We start from the raw sequence: 23,632 nt of genomic DNA, 5'->3' as shown, positions 1-23,632 counted from the left end.
GTTTTAGTATTTTTAAAATTTTATGAGAGGTAGGGAGTGTGTGTGTGTCTGTGTGTGTGTGTGTGTGTGTGTGTGTCTGTGTGTGTGTGTGTGTCTGTGTGTGTGTGTGTGTGTGTGTGTGTCTGTGTCTGTGTGTGTGTGTCTGTGTGTGTGTGTCTGTGTGTGTGTGTCTGTGTGTCTGTGTGTGTGTGTCTGTGTGTCTGTGTGTGTGTGTGTGTCTGTGTGTGTGTGTGTGTCTGTGTGTGTGTGTGTGTGTGTGTGTCTGTGTGTGTGTGTCTGTGTGTGTGTGTCTGTGTGTGTGTGTGTGTGTCTGTGTGTGTGTGTGTCTGTGTGTGTGTGTGTGTGTGTGTGTGTGTGTGTTGTGTGTGTGTCTGTGTGTGTGTGTGTGTGTGTGTGTGTGTGTGTGTGTGTGTGTGTGCGTGTATGAAGTCTAAAATAGGGCATTGAGTCTCCTGGAGCTAGAGTTATAGGCAGCTCTAAGCTGCCTGACATGGATATTTGAAACCAAACTCCAGTCCTCTGCAAGAGCAGGAAGAGCTCTTAACCACTGGGCTATCTCTCCAAATCCCTCCATATTTTTTTAAGAAGTTGGTTAAGAAGATGTGTGACTTGCACAAGGACACAGAGAACTAGTTACCACTCAGCTCTACCTGACCCAAAGCTAATATTCTCTCCATTCTTCATGCTGGACGAGAATGATAACCCCACTCTCCCCCATCTCTGTGTTGTCACAATCTGCATTCAATCCTAATAGTCTGTTGCTTGTGAGCAGTACTTCAGACTAGGAGTGGAGGAGTTCAGAAAACAACTCGATGAATTAGAGAGCAGAGTTCTGTACTGAAGGAAAATGGTGAAATACAACAGTAGAAGGACATTATAAGAATGCCAAGGCAAATTATCACTCCATAGTTTAGCTGGAACCAGAAAGGCATGAATCTGTAGCAGTGTTTTATATAGGCAGGACTCACAAGTGTTCTCTTAAGCATGCAAGTGAGAACACTAAAATGAAGGGAGGTGATTCCAGATGACTTGATCCCACCCCCACACCAGCTGCCTTCTCAAAAAGACAGGCCAAATCTCTGGGTATCACTAAAGCAATGAAATACAAATAAGTCTTAGGAAATCCAGTGGAAGTTTCTCCAATCTTGCTTCTTACTGGTGTCCAGCTTCTGTGACTTTGACACCATATAAAGGTGTTCAATAATGAGTTTGTGTGACATGGTTTAGATGGTGCATGGGTGCTATGTTGTAGTTAATGTTACAAATTTTGAATATAAGTAGATATATATTTAAAGCAGAGACTGACAAGTACAACTTTTAGACCAATAGTGTTAATTTCATTGCTTAATTGCTGGTGGGTGATAATTAAATTTACTGCCAATTTTGGAGGATCAAGAATCACTTAGTAGACAAAACTCTGGGTATATTTGTAAGGAAGTTTCTAGACTGAGTTGAGGTAGAAAGGTCCATGTTCAATGTGGACAGAAGGTTTTCACCAGGTGACACCATGAAGGGATAGGGAGGAGAAAATGAACTAGCATAAAGTACATCTCTCTCTACATCCTGACTGCAGATGCAAGGGGACCATCGGCCATCAACTCTTACCTGCCATAATGGACAGTACAATTGAGTTATGAGATGAAATAAATCCTTCTTTCCCTAAGTTGCTTTGGTTGGATGTTTGGCAGAGCAACAGATAAGAATAAATAATTCAACATATGCTTATTTCATAAGTTGCAGAATTTATGAAGATTCTGTCATACCCATTCACACTGTCTAAAACACTAGTCCTCCTATTTCACAATCAATGCCACAGAACTTGAGATCATCTTGAATAATCACCCTCACAGCTTAACATGTGAATGTTGGCCACCTGATACTTAGTACTTTACAGTTTGATGAGGACATATAACATTTTAGTGATTTGTGTCAGGACACTATGTAAGATTTGATGAGCTTTCAGATCTATATTCTCTAGATGTTCAGTCATGGGAAATTACATGATTGACAGTCATCACAGAATGGATTAAAAATGACATATAGGTAAACTGGAGCTCAATTATTAGAGTGCTTGCCTAGCATCCATGACTTTCTGGGTTCCATGCCCATTACTGTATAAACTGGACGTGTGGTGTATGCCTGTATTCTCAGTAGCCCAAAGGTGGATGTAGGAGGATCCAAAGTTCCATGTCATTCTCAGCTCCATAGCAAGTGTAAAGTCACCATGGGTTCCTGAGACTCTGTCTCCCAACAAAATTTAAAAAAAAAAAAAGAAATACTGCATAGGGTTGTCATATGACATAAGCAAAATATTCATATGCATATATATTTAAGTGCCTGGATGTAGACTCTCAAAAAGTAGAAAATTGGAAAGAAATGCCTTTCAGAAGACTTGATAATTGTAATAAATACATGCTAGTTGGCTTAATTAATTGCCTGGAATTCAAAATGAATGCTCACCAGTTTCTTCAGAGTTAGAGAAACTTACCATTGTCTTGAGAAATTGTCAAGAAGCCCATGCATTTAGCCTCTGAACCCTGCACCTGGCCCCCAAAGGACACCCAAGTCTGCTAGTGTTCTGTGACAGGACTGTCACTGTTCTACATCTGTACGTGATGGGATCACCCAACATTCCACTGCAGTTCAAAACCACTGGAGTCTTGTATGGATGCTAAACCTGCATGCTCTGTGATGTCCTCTTCAGTACTTAACAACAGTGTACTAGTCACACAGTTCTTCTGCCCTTTGACTTTCTTCCTGCCTGTGGGTTCTTACCTTTGCATTTCTACAGCAGGCAGATTACCATGGGCAATTGAAATGAAGTTTGTGAATTCTGGGAGGGAGGTCACCCTACCCCATTGCCAATGGATTAAAGAGTGAAACCTCATGCCCAGTTAGTAATTCTTTAAAAAAAAAAAAAGTCAGTGCTGTACCCTTGGAGAAGGTCAACTGCCTAGTGAAATTTCACCACAGAACCAATTCTGCCTTCAAAAGACACAGCATGGATAACTAGATACTTAAACAACAGTGTGCTGTGTATGTCTTCAGTTTATCCTTTTTATTTATTTTTGTTATTTGTGTGTGCCTGTGTGTGTGTGTGTGTGTGTGTGTGTGTGTGTGTGAATCTCTAGTGTTGTTCTTGAATTACTCTCCTCCATATTGCTTTGAAGTGTTCTCTGTTTGTTTGAAGCAAGGTCTCCCACTGGATTAGAATTCACCAAGTAGGCTACAGATGGCTGGTTAGCCCCAGAGAACCATGGTGTCTCTGCCTCCCAAGTACTGGGATTGTAAGCATTAAAAGCATGCATTATCAAGTTTGGTTTTTACATGGGTTCTGGAGGTTGAACTCAGATCCTTATGATTGTATGACAAGAAAATTGGCAACAGAGTCATCTATCCATCCCTAGGTTTATATTTGATCTTCTATGTTAGGCATCAATTTTATGAAATAATCTTGGAAATCTGTAGGTTCATTCTTTTTCTCTATCTTATATTCACTATGAAGGCAAGGAGGATGCTTGGAGTTGCCACTGAAAAGGACCAGAATGAAGACCTACATTGTTTACTGTTGGGAGTGAGGCTGTACGGTGGAGATTCTCAAATTCTCCTGATGAATAAAATATAGCTTTCTCTGATGTCACCTATGTACCTTGAGCTTGTTTCCAGTGTTGAATTATATTTATCCTTCTTGCTTACTTGATAGAAATATTAATAGCAATGCATGTCCTATCTTTATATTAATATATATTAACTGGGATATATGAAGAGACTCTCAGACAAAGCAGCATGTTTAGGGCCCAGAAAGATTGCTCAGCAGGTTAAAGGCATGTGCCATTGAACCTAAAGACATAGTTGGACACCAGGGAATCACATGGAAAACAGCAAGACCCAACTCCTTCTAGTTGTTCTCTCACCTTTACACCTGTGCCATGGCAAACCACAACCACATACAAATAAATGAATGCCATTAATTTACAAACCCACTTTCTTCACCCTCCAGCATATTTCTTTCCTATGAGGTTTTTGTTGATGAGGGCTCCTTTGGTTTTCTTCTATGCCCTAAGGAACTCAGCACCTGCCTCCTGTGCCCTGACTTATCCTTCCTTTCTTCCATAAGAAGTCATAAAGGAACTCCTCCCTTTTTTCCTGGGATAAGAAGTTGGGTATAGTGGCTGTAGACCTACTGGCAGTGAGGCAAGCCCAAAGAGTAGCTCACTCATAGAGGTAAGTGGCATCCTATTGCAAGAGAGGCAGAAAGGTGCCCTTTACTATGTCAACTGCCACCCAGGTCCCAGTCTCATCCTTCCATGCCCAGGCCATCTTAACAAAGGAAATCCCAGTGACTTAGTTTTTCCCCTCACACATTTTACCTCCCACTAAGATGTACAAAATGGTTGTGTGTTTCTCTTGACAGATTTTTTTAAATGTGCCTAGTCAGCTCAAATATGAGAAGCTTATTATAAAGGGTACATGTTTAAACTTTTTTAAGTTACTTAAGAGTTTGAGTTCTGAAAAAATGCAGGCTAAGTATGTACATTAACGGCTATTTAAAAGTTACATTGTAGCTTCCCTTACATAGAAATATTGTCTTTTATCGAAGAATGATACCTCTGGCAAAAAACAAATGAAAATAAGTGCTGCTCTACCCACATGGAGATGAAACATTTGAAAATAAGTGCTGTTCTAATCCCATAAAGATAAGGAAATAGATCACTTAGATAGTGGTCTGGTGACTCCACTTAATGAGCTGGAAAATGCTCCCATACATCTTATAGTAACCTTGTGCAAACATCAGTGAATATGAGCACCTGCAGAACTGAACTTGAACCCCCAGCACCCATAACCCAAAGTAATAATAATAATAATAATAATAATAATAATAATAATAAACAAAATAAAATTGTGTATGGCTGTGACAGAAATAGGTGGATCTTAAAGTCTTGATAGCCACACAGTCTAACCATAAAAATAAGCTTTGTGTCAGTAAAAGATCTTGTCTCAAAGCAATAGTTCAGAAAGAGAGGAATATCTAGTGCTTTCTTCTGTCCTCCACATGTGTGTGCATATCCACAACACACACACACACACACACACACACACACACACACACACACACACACAGAGAGAGAGAGAGAGAGAGAGAGAGAGAGAGAGAGAGCAAAATCATTTGGTGAGAGACTGCCACACAAAACAAGTTGGGGGAAACAGAAGAAGACACCTGAGCATCAACTCTGGCCTCAACACTCATGAGTATATATGCATGAGTCTGACCCTACCCAGGTTAAGGTATAGGGCTAGCCTGCCCTTCTGGAGCTCCAGGGTGATATGGTCTCCACGTTGTCCTTCTCCATGGAACAGAACCCCATCTCCTTGCATGCTCTTGAACTTCAGGGAGATAACATCCTTGAGGGTACTCATCATCTTCTGATTGAACCTGTACAAAAGCGAGCTCCTGCCATCAAAGTCAGCAACATCCGATTCTGGGAGGGGGGAAGAGAAAAAGAAATATCAATGTGTTTCCTCATGTTATTCTTGCTTCTCATCTTTGAAGCTGCTCAGTTCACAGGAATGATTCTGAACACTTGGAGATCTCTTTTACAAAGAGGCATATGGAGCAGAACCACCTAAGTAGAATACAAGGAATCATTAATTTGTAGGCAGTGCATCCACACCAGACTGAAGGGGAAGCTCCCCTTGCTGATCATTGAACAAAACACGAGATGAACAGCAACAGGTCCTGGAAGGGAGCTAACACACAAGTCCCTCCAATGAGGTGTATTGAGTAAGAGAGCCTTAAGGCCATGATTGGGCCTCCGAACAGGTGAGATAGCATTTGACAGAAATAATACAATACATGGAATATAGATATTATGGGGCCTTAGAGGGCCAAGGGGATTGCTTTAATTCCTTGAGAGGCACTTTGTTAACAGAAAGAATAAGGAGATATTGTGAGTGAGAGAAATATATAACTGTTATGCAAGGGATGCTGAGAAAGGCCAGAGGAACCTTCTCAGAGAGAAACAGAGAGCTCTCATGAAGAAATCTCTCTGAAGTGTCTAGCACCCATCCTTGGATCAAATGGAAAGTCTAATATTTAATAACCTTTTGAGGTGGCAGACAGACTGCTTATTAAATCCTCTGCCCCAGTGAGAGTTTAAGGGAACCATGGCCCGACATGGTTACATGACTGGGATAAGGTGCAGCCACATGCTTCACTGTGATGGGCCAGCCTATATTTGAGGAGACAAGATGACAGTGCCAGAGTAATCTACATTAGATTTGGGGCCAGTGTCTAATTTGTAACAACCTCTTATGATTTACCCTTCTTGCTAATTTGATTCTGACATCTAAAGCCACTTGATCTCTTCATCCCAAGCTCCAGGCTGGAGTTGAAAAAGAGATATCCTTATTATGACAACTCTGGTTGAGTAGTTTAGTCTTTTCCAGAAGCCTGTGCTGAGAATTCTGAAGATTCCTTGGGGTTTAGTCAAGAAGAATAGTGTATAGAGACTGGTAATTTGAACACAGGGGTATTATGGTATATATGCCTTGTTCTAGGTTGCTGTTTTAGGGTTTAATGCAAAACATTCTGTCACTATTATTATGTTTGGAATTTATTCTCATCTTAGATAGTCCTTTAGTTGAGACATAAACTTAGGGAAGTGTATGTGATAGCATCAATTCACTCAATAATTACACAAATTGGCTAACGTTAATTCAGAATAACTATATCTTGTTTCTGAAATGTGGGAGACCACTTTGTTGATCAGTATGGCCTGTTTCCTCTGCACACAACATATTAACCCCAATATGATTTCAGCATAGAAATTAGCTCAGCCTCATAGCCATGTGCAAATAACTGACCAATGCAATAAGACAAGTAGCTAAGTCTGTGATCATATGGAGGGTCACTGGACCCTCACCTTTCAAGTCAAGCCGTTATTCCTTGCTGCCCTCCGCAGCTGGGAGTGACCTTGTGAGATTTGAGTATTAGGGAGTGGAAGTTTAGGGACAGGGATTCTGTGCAGCTTCCATGAGGCTGTCATCTACATGAGGGTAAAGCTGCTGTTGTCCTCTTACCTGAAGCTCGTTTAGTTAATCCCTCACCAATTCTCTATAAGTATGAATAATCAAGTTATTTGTTTGTCAAATTGGACTTTGGTGGGAGGCCTTTATATCTTGGTTCTTTACTCTCAACTTTCTTAAGATCAACTTGGTAGCCAGGCATTGGTGGCACACACCTTTAATCCCAGCACTCAGGAGGGAGAGGCAGGCGGATCTCTGTGAGTTTGAGGCCAGCCTGGTCTCTAGAGCAAGTGCCAGGATAGGCTCCAAAACTACACAGAAAAAAACTCTGTCTCAAAAAACCAAAAAAAAAAGAAAGATCAGCTTGGCCAAATCCCATGCAAGATACCATGTAGTATTTGGCATTATATGCCAGCCTCATTTCATTTAGCATATTGTCACCCAGTTCTGTAAATATGAAAGCCAGAAAGAGAAGTCATGATCTAAACAAATTTATGTAGGAGATGTGTATATACAAACTGACATGTATGTCAAAATATCCAGTGGAGAAATGATTTGACACTGTGTGTGTGTGTGTCTGTGTGCGCGCGCGCGCGTTTGTGTGTGTGTCTGTGTGTGTGTGTGTGTGTGTGTGTGTGTGTGTGTGTGTGTGTGTGTGTGTGTGTGTGTGTGTGTGTGTGTGTGTGTGTGTAGGAGAGAGAGAGAGAGAGAGTACATGTCCATGTACATGTGTTTGATGTGCATACATTTGTATATGCATGTGGGCATATTAGGTTGAAACTGCATGTCTTCTTTAACCACATTCCACCTCATTTTTGTTGTTGTTATTATTATTATTATTGTTGAGAAAAAGATTCATAGAGCCCAGACTGTTATTGAATTCACAACATGCCAAGGAAGACATTGATCTTCTCATCTTCATGCCTCCATCTCCTGAATGATAACATTATAAGAGTGTACTATGTACCTGGTTATATACAGTGCTGAGATCAACTCCATACTTTGTGCATGATAAATACATTTTCTATTAACTGAACTACCTCCCTGACTCCCTTCTTTCATTGAACTTGGTTCCCAGCACTTAAGCAGACTGGATGGCCAGTGAGCTCCAGGGACCCTCTTGCCTCTACATCAAAACTGAGATTACTGAAGTGTGCCACAGAGCCAAGCATTTCACATGCGTGGTGAATTCATGCCACATGCCTGTATGGCAAGGACTTTACCACTGAGCAATCTCCACCACCCCTTGGAAGAATCATTGTAGGTTACTTTCATATCCTTTCACTATTTTTATTATAAAAAATTATACTGTAAAATGTTATTACTTCTATAATACAAAAATGTAAGGCTACTTAATTATAGCTTGCAAGGGATTCATGATATACCATCTTAGCAGGGTGAGCAAGAGGTGAAGGGCTGTGTGGACAGGATAGAATTATTCTTATTTGAAATCCAGCAGCCACAGAAATTCAATTTTTCAGGATTTACCAAGCAATTAAAATTCTCAGATTGAGTATTCATATTGATAATGATTATTTTCCTGTTCAAGGGTATAGGATTACCAGTAATAAATAAAATGTTGAAATAAAAATAAAAATCATGATTTCCTGGAATTACCTTGAAAGTAAAATTCCATAATTTATTTTTATATATCTAGGATCTGACTCCTGACACACACAGGTCATGACTCCATATTATAAAAGGAAACAGGCAGGATTTGGGGAGGTATCACAACCTTTTGTGTTCTTTAGAACCTTCCCATGGTAAGCTAGCACTACATGTATACATACTGTGCTCACTTAACATCTACCTGAACCAGTGGAGATCTTGACACTTGTCCTATCTTGTACAATGAACATCATGGCTAGACAGAGCATGAGAGCTATAGTTTGCGAGCTGGATCACCTTTGCAACTTTCTGTCTTCATAAATAAGACATGTACATTAGAAACACATAAAACATATCCTTTAGAAAAAAAACTTCAGAGCTGGGAAGATGACTCAATGAGTAAAATGTTTGCTGTGTATGAATGAGGACCTGACTGAGTTCAGATCCCCAGCATCTCTTTAAAACAGCTATTTAAACCTCAATCCCAGAACTTCAGAGACAAGAACAGGTAGATCCCTGGGGCTCACTGGCTATCAAATTAAGCCAAATAAGCAAGTTCCAGGTTCAATGAGAGACCCATTATCAAAAATAAGGTATGCATGGGGATGGAAAAAGGCTCAGTGGTTAAGAGTGAAGACTGCTCCTTCAGTTCTCAGCATTCATATGCGATGGTTAATGACTGAATATGACTCTCCAGATCGTGGTCACCCATTGCCTTCTGGACTCAGCAGGCACCTGCACTCACATGTGTACATATGCCCTTCCCAAACATATACTGTGGTGATATTTTGTTTGTACAAATAAAGTCTGTCTGACGGTCAAAGAATGGAGCTTGTCACTAGCTAACCATAGAGATCTGGAGGTCTATGCATATAGACAGGAAGTGAAATGCCTGGACCGAAACAGGAAGTAAGATGGATGATCACATATAGGAAGTGAGATGGCTGGGCAGAGGGAGGATATAAGCAGGGAGAAACAGGAACTGTCTCTCTTGTCTTAAGAGAGGCTAAGGAGGTAAGGAGTGGCTGTGGCTTGCTCCTTCTCTCTGATTTCTTGGTACTTTCCTCTATGTCTGACTCCAGGTTTTTATTATTTAGACCAGTTAAGAACTCCATTTATAGTATAATCATAGATAGAAGTAAAATAATAATATTAAATAAACGAAGTGTTCAGAAAATGAGAAAGATCGATACTTGATATTCACCTTCACACATATGCACAGCCATGTGAGCAGGAGCACACAACACACACAAGTATGAACAAAGCATTGAAAGTGTCCAGACAAGTTGGAAGAGAAGACTTGATGGAGGTGGTTATGATCTTAATACATTGTAGACATTCATGAAATTATCAGAGAATGAGAAAGCAAGAAAATAAACAAATTAATGTATAATCCAATAATCCTGGTAACACAAGTCACTTGATAACACATTAAAAATCTATACCAGACACACTATTTGTTTTAAATCACCATGAAATAGATTACCAATTATGACTGGCCTAAGTAGAAGGGCTATGAGTTCATGAACTGAAACTCTGTTAGGTGGCCCTACACCTTTACCAAATGCTGCTGTTTTATTCTGGTGTCATGATTTACTGTCCAGTGTGTGCCTGGTTGAGCACTACTGAGCCTTGTTGCCACTTTCTCCAGTGCTGTTGAAATGCACCACCTGTTCAGGTACCCATATGATGGATCCTGCTTTCTTCTGATGGCTGTCCCTCTGACATGGTAGCAACAATTGAAGCTTTAGTTCCCGGCAATGCACAGAACAAGCACATAGCACCCATCAGTGCTTGGAAAGGTGAACATACACATAGGGAGACAAACCAGTTTCGGCAAAGAAAAGAAAGCCCAGATGCACAAGGGAGCTTTGGTATGCTGATAGTGCATAGTAAATTTGAGGAGAAAAGGATCCAGAGTTACAGGGAGGGGTGAGAGGACAAAGAACACATGAAGCTAAGTGATCTAACCAGGCTATGGGCAGTGTGCTCACTTCACACAGGCTGTAGTCACACCTAACCAGTATCTGAAACTCAACATTTCTTCAGAGGTGTGTCAGTCCCACCTGCATGAGAAAATACAGTGTTTCAACTCTACCTCCCTACAGCAAGGAGAACATCACCACATTAGAGTGTCATTGTACAAGACTGGGTCAAGCCACTCCCACATCATCCTATTAAAGGTGCAAGTCTGAATTCAGAGGGCACCTTATTCCAAGCTTTTGTGCCCCAGGACAAAGGATTGCACCAGGGACACATAGTTATAAGTAGAAACAGTTTGTTAAGAAAGGGAAAGCACTCCTGGGGGAGAGAGTTGTCTAGTGAGCAAAGGGAAAAGCATGTGCTCAAAAGCCCTGGGACAGGAGCCACATGACATACTCTATAGAATAATTATAAGTACCAGTGTGTCATACCTTTGTCGCATAGGTATACTACTGTATGACTGCCAGGTGAGGTAGAGACTCCAGTCCCCCTCTGCCAAGTGGCTTCATATGTTAATTGATGCTGCAGTGTCCAGCACTGATTCTCTTGCCACAATACTATGCTGGAAACTTGAGAATTATACAATATTAGCAGAGTCTGACACTGGTCAGGCCATATTCTATATATGTTATGGGGAAACAAGGATGGACAAGTGTGGTTTTGCTTTTTAGGTTAAACACATGCTAACTGTTGTTATTTTTAAAAGGCAGCACAAGAGAAAGACACCATGTAACACTGAGTTCAAGGGGAATAGTTTTTATTGGGGGAAAGGATTCATAAAAAAAGGAAAGTGGAGGGGAGAGATTGGCCTCTGGGGACAGGGGCAGTGGGAGAGGGGTAACATAGTGAATGTGCACAGGTGGTGCTCTTAGAGGCTGCAGCTGAGAGCATATAATGTCAGAACCCCAAGGACAGGCCAGTACTGAAATCTGAATATTAACACTAAACATAGACTTTATTTCTTTGCAGATTCATGCATAGTGATGCACTTGTTTAAAAACCAAATATTTAACACACACACACACACACACACACACACACACACACACACACATAATTTTGCTATTGTTTTCTACTTCTCACTTCATTTCATGCTCTCACAATGAAGTATCATTGGCCACTACAACCCTTTGATACCGTAAGTTCCTCAGTCAGGTTCTACATTCTATAACTTTCCTTTCCCCAATAACTTCATGGTGTCCCCTTTATTACTATCAGCTGTGATGTTCCGAATTCTCCTTCCTGAAGTTTCTGGATGGTCTAAAGGGCTAATTGATGACATGAAATGCCAATGACATGCATTATCTTCAAGGAAACAGATCTGTATGCTGTTCACTTATCCTAAAGCAGTCTTCCCAACTTGTGGGTCACAAACCCTTTGGGGATTTCATATCAGATATCCTGTACATCATCTATTTACATTAAATTCATAACAGTAGCAAAACTTCTGTTATGATGTAGCAATGACATAATGGGATGTTTTGGAGTCACCATAGCATGAGAAACTGTCTTATAGGGTCACAGCATTAGGAAGGTTGAGTACCACTAACCTAAAGAAATCTGAGCATCTTGGGGAGGAGAAATAAACCTATATAAATGTTTCCTTCTGTTTCTGCAGCTTATTACCTGGGGGCTCCAGGCAACTCTTGACTTTCACAAGTTATACTTCTATTGATTATTTGGTGAGGCATAAGGAAGCCTAGCCTACAAAGTCACTATGAGAATTATTGTATTATAGACAGGTGCATATGAAAACACATTCAATATCAACTGATATAAATATTAATCCAAAGGAGATTTCCAGTGGAAAAGATTTAATGTGAGAGATGAAGATGGTATAAAGACTGGTGTAAATAAACTCTTAGGGAGTTTAGAGTGGGGAAGTCATCATAACTTTTCAAAATTCTGAGAGTAAGTAATTATGAGTATTCAGCTGTACTTGGAACACCTATGTCAACCTGTTTCCCAACTACCATGGCTCAAGGAACATCACAGAGAAAGTGGGAAGAATGAAACAACTGAAGAATGTACAAACTGCACTCAGAAGATTATACTGCCTTAAACACATAAGAAGTTTTCATCCTATAAGATGTGTCAGACTGAAGATATAAATAACTCTTAAGTCTCAGGAAGTTCCTAAAACTTATAAGATTCATAAATCCCTCTTCAGTGTTCATAAGCAATAGTGGCTGAGGGAAAAGGGGGATTTTCTGATATGTCCAGCAGCCTTCTAATTGTGCACGGAGGTTCCAGGATGCAGCTTTGGTGATTTATCACCTCTGCCATTTCTAGTGATGCAAAAACAAAATTGTGAAGAGTCATCCTCACTCCTGTAATTAATTCCTCACTCATGCTCCATAAGTAATCCCAATAAATCAAGGGTTTTTCAAACAGGGCTTTGGTGCAATCTATTTTTGGACTGTTTTCAAAACACTGTCTAGAATGAATATACAGTTATATGTCCCTAGGACAAGTCATATAACAAATAGTGACTCAAGACAGTAACTGTGGATCATGGTGATATGATTATTTGCTGACTTGCCATAGTACCACCATTAAATACTAGGTGTGCATTCACACTGAAAATGCTACTTCTGACTAGAAGAGTGGTTGCAACTTGTCATGACCCCTTTGGCAACTCTCTGTCTCCAAAAATATTTACATTATAATTCATAATAATAGCAAAATTACAGTAATAAAGTAGCAACAAAATAATTTTATGGCTGGGGGTCAGCACAGCATGAGAAACTGTATTAAAGGGTCACAGCATTAAAAAGATTGAGAACCACTGCTCTAGAGGCTTATGTTTGCTACTTGACCTGTAGTGCCTGCAGTGTCCCTTATATTTGCTGACTCTCACAGCAATAAGATGTTCCCTTCATTGAGCACAGATTTAAACTAGTAGGATGGCTAGGATGGTGTAAGCTTTTCTCCTACCACCACCAACATTTATCAACAGAAATATTTTGCTCTTCCAGGAGAACTCAGGCAAACACCCTGGACATTTGCAATATTAATTAAGTTGCACATGGATTGCTACAGCCATTTCACAGATGGAGAAGCAGAAGTTCAAGAGAAGTTTTGAAGAAGGATTAAGTGCAGTCCCTGAATACTTAATCCCTTCTCCAGACACCAGGGAGATACTTAGCATCCACCATGCCACTAGGGTAAGCAGATTTAAAATGTAATAATGGCTCATAATTTTTACTGTTGCTGTTAAACAAAAAAGAGATACAATATACATTAGATTTTCACCATTGGATATTATTATACCACTATTGTGATTGCCTTGCTTGGACTTTAATTTGCAGATAGGGTCCTTTTGTGCACGTTAAAATCTTTGCTTGTATTGTATAAATATCTTGGCAGATTCTTTTTAAAATAAGATAATGGAAGAAAAAATAAAGCATGCCATAAGATGTATCCAGGTTAGAAATAAGCTCTTATTTTTAACAGTTATTGATGTGCAAGTATTGTTTGCAAACTATGTGTTTGTGAGAGAGAGACAGAGACAGAGAGACAGAGACAGAGAGACAGAGAGACAGATAGAGAGTGTGTGTACATATAGGTTTATGTGCTGTTGTTTTTAATGTGGATGTCAGAAAACAACTTCCAGGAGTCAGTTTTCTCCTTTCACCTTTTTTGAGTCAGGGTCTTTTATATAGTTTCTATATCTAAGATATGTACTCCAAGCTATCTGGCTTATGAGTTGCAGGTAGTTCTCTCTGTTCCCAATTTTTCTGTAGGATTCCTGGCATTTACAGATGCATATTCCTACATTTGGCTTTTTACATGGGTTCAAACTGACATCATCTGGCTTTCATAGCCAAGCCATCTCCCTAACATCACACTTACTGCTTATTAAGAACACCAGAACAGTATTAGTCAGAACTAAATATACCTTCCATATTCCATAATACCTTTGCAATGACTTATGGAGATGTTGTTCTCTGGGTTAAACAAACTATCTCTGGGGCATTAAAATGGTAGTTAGTAGCACATATTTTACTCTGCTTAGTGGACTTTACAGTCCTGCATGATCTAGACTTTTCTTCCTTCGGGAAATGGGAAAGTAAACACACAGAAGGTCATGTACCTCCTCAAAAGTATATACAAGATAATGAGTTGTTTGACACTAAAGACAAGTTATGTCTCATTAAATCATGAAGGTGTTCTAAGGATTGTGTAAGGTGTAAAGAACTTTGTGCAGATTGAAGAAAATATACATTGCAAAATTCAAAGTGTGCAAAAGATTAAGTAGATAATTAGCCATTAAGAAAATGACAACCAAGCTATAATCAATAGATCCAGAGAAGCTAGTTAAAGTAGAGGTCATGAGGGGGATGCATGGATCTCCCAGGGAAGGGAAATAGATTACTTTTTGTGGGTGGACTGGGGGCAGGAGGGGACAAGAGTAGGAAGGATTAGGTAAGGAGGAGAGATAGGAGGGAGGGAGAGAATTCTGGGAGAGACATCTGGAATTTGGGGACATTTGGGAGCTGTGTAAAAACCTAGCACAGTAGAAATTTTCCTGAAACTATGAGGGTAGTCTTTGTGAGGACTCCTAGTAATGGGATATGGAGTCTGACCTGACAATCTCTTATAGCTGGGCAAGGTTCCCAATGGCAGAACTTGGGTGCATTCAGTTGACTTGTTCGCCAAGGGGGTCCCATATAGATTCCCTGAACAACACAGGATGATGCTAGGACAGAGGGTTGCTCTCTGCAAATGGTCAGCAAAGCTCCATTGTAGAGAACAACATCCACATAGCTTATTGAACAGGGAGAAGTTCAGTAGGTGCCTGCCTGGAGCTTTCACTCCTATTTTTTAGTCTCTTTGGTGCAGGAAGGAACTCAACAGGCTATATAAAGAAAAACATGGAACCAATCCAGCAATGAAACCAATGACCTTCATAATCTATCCTGCCTAGAAGATGTACAATTGGGGCAATTGTGGTACAGAACTTGTGGGTCATTTGATTTCCGATTTGACTTGAGGCCCACTCAGTGAGAGGAAGCCCATGCCCTACACTGTATAGATATCCAGGACAGGATACTAGATAGCCCAGAGTCCTAGGGTAGAACCAAACATTACTGGGCTAAAAGAAAAAAATCAACGAAACAATTCCTAATGATATTCTGTTTATACATAACTTGTTGCCTTGTCCCACTCATCATCAGAGAGGCTTCCTCTGGTAGCACATTAGAAAGGTTGCAGATACCCACAGCCAGACATTATGGAGAGAGTCTAAATTGGGGTCTCCATCAGATCCCTCCCCTCATTGCTTCAAGTGAAAGGACTGTAGAAGTCAGAGGGGAGGGAGGACACCAGGAGAACATGACCCACTGAATCAACTAAGCAGAGCTCATATGGACTCACAGGGACTAAAATAGTAAGCAAGGGGTCTGCATGCGTCTGGACCATATCCTCTTCATATATGATATGTCAGTTGGCTTGCTGCTTAAGTAAGACTCCTGACTGTAGAACCTGGTGTGTCTTTGACTGGTATGCCTATTCTCCAGAATTTTTTCCCTCTTGTTCAGTTGCCTTGTTCATCTTAGTGTCAGGGCTTTTTCTTTGTCTTCTTGTATCTTGTTTTATCATGTTCAGTTGTTGTCTCTTGCAGACATGCTCTATTCTGAAGGGAGACAGAGCGGGGGTGGATCTGGGGAGAATGGAGGTTGGGGGAGCTGGGAGTAGTGGAGAGATGGAAAGCTGTGGTTGGGATGTATTGTATGAAAAAAGAATCTATTTTTAATAAAAAACAAAAGGAAAAGATAAGAAAAAGGAAAAGAACAGAAGAAAGAGGACAAATCAAAGGAAAGGGTAGGTCAGGTAAGATGGTCCATAAACTAAAATGCTCACTATGCAAGCTTAACAGTCAAGTTCACTCCCTTCAACACAGAGGAAAATAGAAGAGACAGACTAAACAAAGTTGTTCTCTGACCTCCACATGTGCACCACCGTATGTGCACATCCCAAAATACACATAACACATACATTTATACACAGAGAGAGAGAGAGACTAATTTTTAAGAAAATTAAATAAGGGTATTGAGAGGTAGGTTTCTTTTCCTTACAAGTTAATATGAACTTGGTTTCTTTTCCTTACAAGTTAATATGAACTTGCCTGGCTCCTAGTCTTTCTCATTGCTTTCTGCATACAAAGGCCAAGGTCATTCAGAGCAGTGGCTTTTCATGAGAGAGGCTGAACAAAAGCACTCATGCTTGGAAATCTTTTAGGGTGGAATTGTGGTTCCTTAGCTATAGACATGGATTGGAATCTGGAGAATACCCACAGTAATATCCATGTTTTCATGCCCCCAAAAAATAATTGTATTAGAGACAGGTGGAGAGCCTGAAGAAGAGACAGTTTATGAGGGAATCACTTTGTAGAGTGGGAATCGGCCAGAAAGCAAGGAAAGTGAGTGGTCTGATGGCAATGAATCATGAGATTTGTGACACTCTGTGTGTTATTTACAAAGGACCACTTTCTCCTGAATTCATACACCACACATGATCTGTCCCTGTGTAGAACACTGGCTGGTGGAGGTGTGGTAATGTTTTAGTCACCCATATGTCTCTCTTGATACCTTCCCTCAGTTCTATTCTCCTGATGCCTAGTAGGTCCCTATTATGTATCTTCTTTCTAGTCTATATATACGATCTCATATATTCTTGGTTTATACTTTTTTTTGTTCTTTTTCTTTTTGTTTCTTGGCTTATTGTGCAGGAATGCATGCATGTATAAATGGATGTGTATAGAGACTGGGAAGTCACATCATGTGCAAGTATGTACACATGAAGCCTATAGGTTAATGCCTAGAAACTTCCCTCATTGCTCCTAGCTTATTTATTGAGGCAGTCTCTCACTTGAACCCAGAGCTCAGTGACAGATAGTCTGGCTTGTCAGCTTGCTCCAGGCATTCCTCTGTCTCTACTTCCCAAGTGTTGGGATTACAAGTGGGATTCTACACCTGCCTACTATTTATGTGGGTGCCTGGGATCTGAATGAGGTGTTCACACTAGTGCACACATGCTTTAACATGGATCAATCTTCCCAGCTACATGTCTTGTGCTTCCGTTAAGCTCTCTCTGCATAGTGTGCCTGCATTCTGGATGTGGAATGTGTCAACCTTGACAAAGCTTTAAGCTGGACATCACAAACACAATTCTCCTCTCCGTTCAGAAAAAAACAGACCAGCTTTCTGTGCTGGGAAAATCAGAGTAGAACTGCTCCACCTCTCCAAGGTGACCAGGAGAAGTGCTTTAGAGGATCAAGGGTATTGCCAGTACAGAGGTGCCAGCAAGAAAGAAGACACAGGGTCAGATTTGGGGTCTATAAGGATCAACTGGATCTAGCCACATCCTCATAGAACAGCAGTGTTCAATGACAGGGCCACAGGTCAAAAGTCCAAGATCTAGTACCTCACTGCAGAAAGTCTGGGCATGTGTAAGAAATAAAATCTGCTTTCTCGTTTTCAAAATGAAAGTACCTTGAGGCAACTTATGTTCAGGTATAGAAGGACATCAAACACTGGGAGCAACCCTACGCAAACTCTTAGCCTGACTAATTTAGCTATCCAAACTGGAAATTTAATGTAGAATATTACAAACAGCCAAGCTTGCCTAACAGTATTCATAAATAACAAGGTCACCTGCCTGATAAGCTCTAAAATAAATGGGATGTAAAACATAGAGATGAATGCTTGTATAGGATTTTTTGACAAAAAGATGAACATTAAGTGACAGAGGGAAAAGAAGAACAAGATATCATGTGAGGTTGTACACTCCTGATTTCTTAGCCAGTGAGAATGGAAGGAAAGGAGGGATGGAAGGGAAGGTCTGTGTTCTGTTTCTAAAAACTGTTTTCTGTTCTCAGTCACTGTGCCTGTTGTTCTGGGATGGTGGTCAGTTTTGTAAAGTAATAAGATAAACTGTGCTGTTTCCCCCATACAGTCTCCAGTTCTTTTACAAAGTGAGGGTCAACATTTCTCACAGCATGAACCTGCAGTAGGTGTGTTAAGGAGTCCCTTAGAAGACTTTGATGATCCTAGAGTTGCAAGGACTGTTTGAGTACCTTTGCTTGGTTATCTGCTGTTGTTACACTGCTTCTGAGAGTTCTGAATTTCACTCACAATGCCAGTGACCTGGAACACAACTGTTAGCTTCTTACTTGTGTGAATAATCATTATCTCTTTCTCAAACTTATGTTTTAACACCTCATTATTATAAACTTGATTTGATACAATCTCTGGTTTGCTTTAGTGATGATTCACTGGCAGGTATTTCCAGAAAATGATGGATTGGACAATCATGGTCCTGAGAATCCCCCAGTAAGGGTGAGTGGTACATTTCCCCAGCATGGTCTTCCATGTCCAGACAAATCCCACCCAGGCATCCTCTTTCCCTGAGGAATTCCAGAATGCCAATGAGGGCTGATGCCTCACTGGCCCCATAGTTGCTGACCCAGCTGCCAAGCTTGCTCTCTGAGAAAGACAGATTTCTCCAGGCAAATTCTGGCATGTTTGATGTGTTTTGGAAGCCTGTCAACAAACCACCTTTAAATGGGGCTTTTCTGACTAAAACGGTCCAAACTTGAATTCCCAGGTGGGAGAAGCACAACTCCAGTGAGGGCTTGGCCTGAGGAAGTTTGTGTCTCAGAGTTAGCAGGCTGAAGGTCAAAACTGACAGGAGAAAATACTGACCCACCCTGAGACAATAAGTTCCACTTGGACTCCTCAGCTACTCAGAATAAAAAAAAATATTTCCAATATAAATAAATTGTGAAGCTTTTCTCATGATACATTTTAAGAAAATAAATATTATATTCAGATTAGATGCATGCACTGAAGACCTCAGGGCTTTGGCTTGTAATCCACAAACCACAAAGTTATCCACAGTCAGCTTGAATTTTCACCCATTTCCCACCCACTTTGGGACTTTTCCAAGCTTCATCAGCAACTTCAGTGACCTCAGATGAACCCTCAGTACAATGGAAGTTTACAGAATAAATTTTCAGAGCTTAACAATAGCTCTTCAAACAAAATTTTAGGAATTCTTGTGTTAGTAAGCAGGTGAAAGAAATAGGAAAATGATCAAGGTAACTTACAAGCAAAAGTTAAAACAAATGAAAGCCAAAATTCCAGATTCTAATCCCAGCTCAAGCATATGTGCTTTAGGGTTCTTGTAGGGTTCTTGCTGACCCAACTGCCAAGCTTGCTCTCTGAGAAAGACAGATTTCTCCAGGCAGAAATCTGTTCTGTTTTCCCCATACAGTCTCCAGTTCTTTTACAAAGTGAGGGTCAACATTTCTCACAGCATGAACCTGCAGTAGGTGTGTTAAGGAGTCCCTTAGAAGACTTTGATGATCCTAGAGTTGCAAGACAGAATCCAGACAGATTTACCTGTCTCTCCATCCCATTCATCTTTCCTTCCTTCCTTCCTTCCTGCCTGTCTTCCTTCCTTCCTTCCTTTCTTTTCTCTGGTTTACCTGAAACAGAGTCTCCCCTGGACCAGTTTGCCTCAAACTTTCTGTGTAGCTGAGGGCATCCTTGAACTTCTGATCCTCTTGTTTCCACCTCATGAGTGCAAGGATTCCACATGTGTACCACCAAGCCTAGTTTATATCATCTGGGATATGAACCTGGAACTCATCTTGCCAAACAGGCAGTCTATCAACTAAGCTCTATCCTCGGTCACCAACCTAGATTCTTTTCGATGGGGAGGGTAGTATTCCCAGGTATTTTGTTGCATAGATCTGAGAACATATTTAACATTTATAGTGTAATTAGATTGTTCACAAATTACAAACATCATATCAAAATCAAGATAGAGAACTCCTGTAGTAGATTTTTCCTTTTGTTTATACCTGAATTCACTGTGGGCATTGGGCACACCCGCCCTCTCCATTTATATTCACAAGTGTCTGTACTCAGGAGCATTTGGGTGCCAGAGGATATCCTATTGTTTCCAGGAGCCATCTACACTAAAACTAGGATAGTATGCCCCATGGAACTGTCTGTCTCTGTCTCCCACTCCTAGATTATTTTAGCTCAGTCTCTCCCTCCCCCAGCACATGGATTCTAGGTACCAAATTTGAGTCCTCATGCTTGCATTGCAAGCATTTTATCAACTAAACCAGTACCACTTGGGGGCATATTCTGAATTCATTTTGGTCCCTCTCGAACTAATGCAAAGATGATGAAGATGATGGGGCAAGCCATCTGGGGAATCACACACAACATTGTGGACATAAATGAATCACCATGATGGAATAGTATGTAATGAAGAGAAGTGTTAATGTGCTTTCTACAATTCATTACTGCAATAGGCCTTGTGGGAGTAAAACAATAAGAAACAAATAACTAGGCAGGGACAAGAAGAATGATGGAGGACATTGTGGAGAAAACTAGAAGACAAGATTTGAACAAAAGGTGCAATGTGGGCATGCATGAGAAGTGGGAACTCATCTAGGCAAGGACAGATTAACCAAATGTTTCTTTAAAGGCACAGCATTTCATAATTATTTTTCACAAACACTGACACTAGGAAAGCAGCCCTATGAAAATGGCCTCCTACAGTTAGCTGTGTACTGGTTTACTCCATTCTCAGTGGTCTCTCAGGTGTAACATACAGATGCTCCAGTAAAGCCATTCATTTGATATTTAGGAGGAGCCTTGAAATTGGAGCAGAAAGATGCTCGTTTTCCCTTTAGTAATAGTAGGTCTGGTGTTATAAGCATCCACCATGGTCCATGGGAGACTGTGTGTTTAGTAAAGTTCTTGCTCTGAACATGTGAGGATCTGACTGCAACTCTTCCATTCCCATTTTAAAAGCCAGGTGCAGGACTTGGGATGACTCAGTGAATAAGAGTATTTGCTTCATAAGCAAAAGGATCTGAGTCTCCAGAAACAGCATTAAAGAAAATAATAAAAAGGAATGTAGCCATTTATTTGCATGTTTATCATTACAGTGCTGAGGTCAAAGATAGGAAAATCATGAAGGATTACTGGCAGTCAGTCTGGTGCCACGTTTTAACAAGACAGTGATGGAAGAGAATACTTTGTTTTCTTCACTAGCCTATACACTCACAAGGGAGCACCATCCTGACACAAAAAAAATGATGCACACACACACACACACACACACACACACACACACACACACACACACCACACACCTATATACCATATATACACACAACACAAAACACAAAAGTTTTCCCATGATCTCATGTTTTGTATAAATTCCATGTTCTTCTCCATGATTCTGCCTGGGTGCTTAGAGGTGGCCACTTCCATGGGGACTGAAGGTAAAATATGCCTTCAGGAAAGGCCCTGAAAAAAGGCTGGTTCAGATATGAGGGCAGGTTACCTTCTAAATCACTATGGTTAGCATGAGTCCTGCAGAGCTTCAAAGCCATGCAGGAAGCCAGGAGCCTTGAGCATCCAGGAGGTTCTCATTCATCAAGACAGAATTTAATGCAGTTAATTCTACTCCCCTTTCCGAGCTTTACCTTCATGAACTTGGTTCCTTCAACAAAACCAGAGTTTGTTTTTGTTTTTTATGTATGTGTGTATATGTTTGTGTTCATGAAGGGGCACCTAAATGCGTAGTGTGTGTGTAGAGACCGGAGGATAAAACCTTGGGTATTATTCCTCAGGTTCTATCCACCTTGGGATTTTGAGATGAGGTCTATCACTAGACTGAGAAGGTTAGTAGATGGGCTGGCTAGTATTCCCCAGGGGACTGTGTGACTCCACCTCCCCATCCCTCAGATTACAAGCATGGAGGAACCTGCTCACTGTCTCTCTAAACATGGGTGGTAGAGATGAAATTCAGGTCCTCCTGTTTGCAACGCAATACTGACTGACTGAGCTTTCTCCACAGTCATGAACATTCCTTTGTCAGCTTCCTGAAGCTTCTCACAGTCCACATTTCTACTGAGCAAGTAATGTTTTCTGCACCTCTGTAGCCCAAAGACAGGGGTGAAGGACAACGGACTAACATATATCAATGATAAGAGCCTTCAAATTCTGAGTCAATTAGAAACATCATAAAGAGGACATCAGTTAAGACAGAAGTACTTAGTGTTTCTGTGTAGTATATACCTCTATTGCATACATCTATATCCTCATTTTTTAAGTTATTTTAATGAGCAAGACAGATGGTAGAACCCTTGCATTAGTCTAATTTTAGGATACTTCTGGAGCTGTTTTCTTATCTCCTAAGTGAAAGAGTTACAATGGTCTTGCAAGATTGTCCAGCTCTTGCTACTAAGTAACATATTTCTAAGTGGGATCTGGGTCATCCAAGTCTCAGATCTGACAACTGTCATCCTGCCCATACCTCCAAGACTGTCTTGGCTGGGCACCAGATGTTCCAGCATTACCATGATAAGATTATACTGACTGTAGTACCCCAAAGATGAAATTTACAACTTTCATGAATTCTACTGCTTATGACAAATGACTCTGAGTGACAAGAACAACAGCAAAGGAGGCAGCTGAAGCACAAATGATAAGGGATTTATTTGGTGAAAAGAACATGACTTTGACTCAGAGGGTGATGAATTTTGGATGATATCACTTGGCAGTAATTAACCAAATAGGAGCAAGGTCTTGTGTAGAAGGAGGAACCTGGGGTATTAAAAAAAAAAAAGTTGTAATTCTTAATGAGTCTGGGGAGCCTGGCAGATCATTATGCTTTATCAGAATTTATAATGCTTTTTAAAATTAATTAGCTTCCCATGCATAAAGAAATTCAAATAGAAGCCCCAGAGAAAATTCAATGTAGCTTAAAGTCTCCAGATGGCTTGATGGAAGGGTCAAAATCCTTTAGGACCAGGAATGCAAAAACCTAACCATTTACCCCAGAAGTACCAGAAAGATGTGCACCTGAATAGAAGGTAGGAAATATGGGGAAAGTGTGACCTAAATGTCTGAAAAACAAAGATTATTTGAGGGTTAATCATGCCAGATAACCACTTGAAGGAATTGAGGGCATTAAGGCA

General features: G+C 40.5%; 1 protein-coding gene across 3 annotated transcripts in view; it reads right to left on the bottom strand.

Annotated features, from left to right (window-relative positions):
* Window positions 1–23,632, bottom strand: part of Cntnap5 (contactin associated protein family member 5) — an 897,862-nt gene that overhangs the window by 482,522 nt on the left and 391,708 nt on the right. For all 3 annotated transcript variants that reach the window (XM_035445443.1, XM_035445444.1, XM_035445445.1), the window contains exon 5: window positions 5,277–5,480. In XM_035445443.1, coding sequence (XP_035301334.1) covers window positions 5,277–5,480 — 204 coding nt within the window. The remainder of the gene's footprint in view (window positions 1–5,276; window positions 5,481–23,632) is intronic.

Source organism: Cricetulus griseus, chromosome 5 (assembly GCF_003668045.3).
Source record: "Cricetulus griseus strain 17A/GY chromosome 5, alternate assembly CriGri-PICRH-1.0, whole genome shotgun sequence".
Lineage (NCBI taxonomy): Eukaryota > Metazoa > Chordata > Mammalia > Rodentia > Cricetidae > Cricetulus > Cricetulus griseus.
Note: the sequence above shows the minus strand (reverse complement) of the source record. Positions and strands in the feature narration are given on the sequence as shown.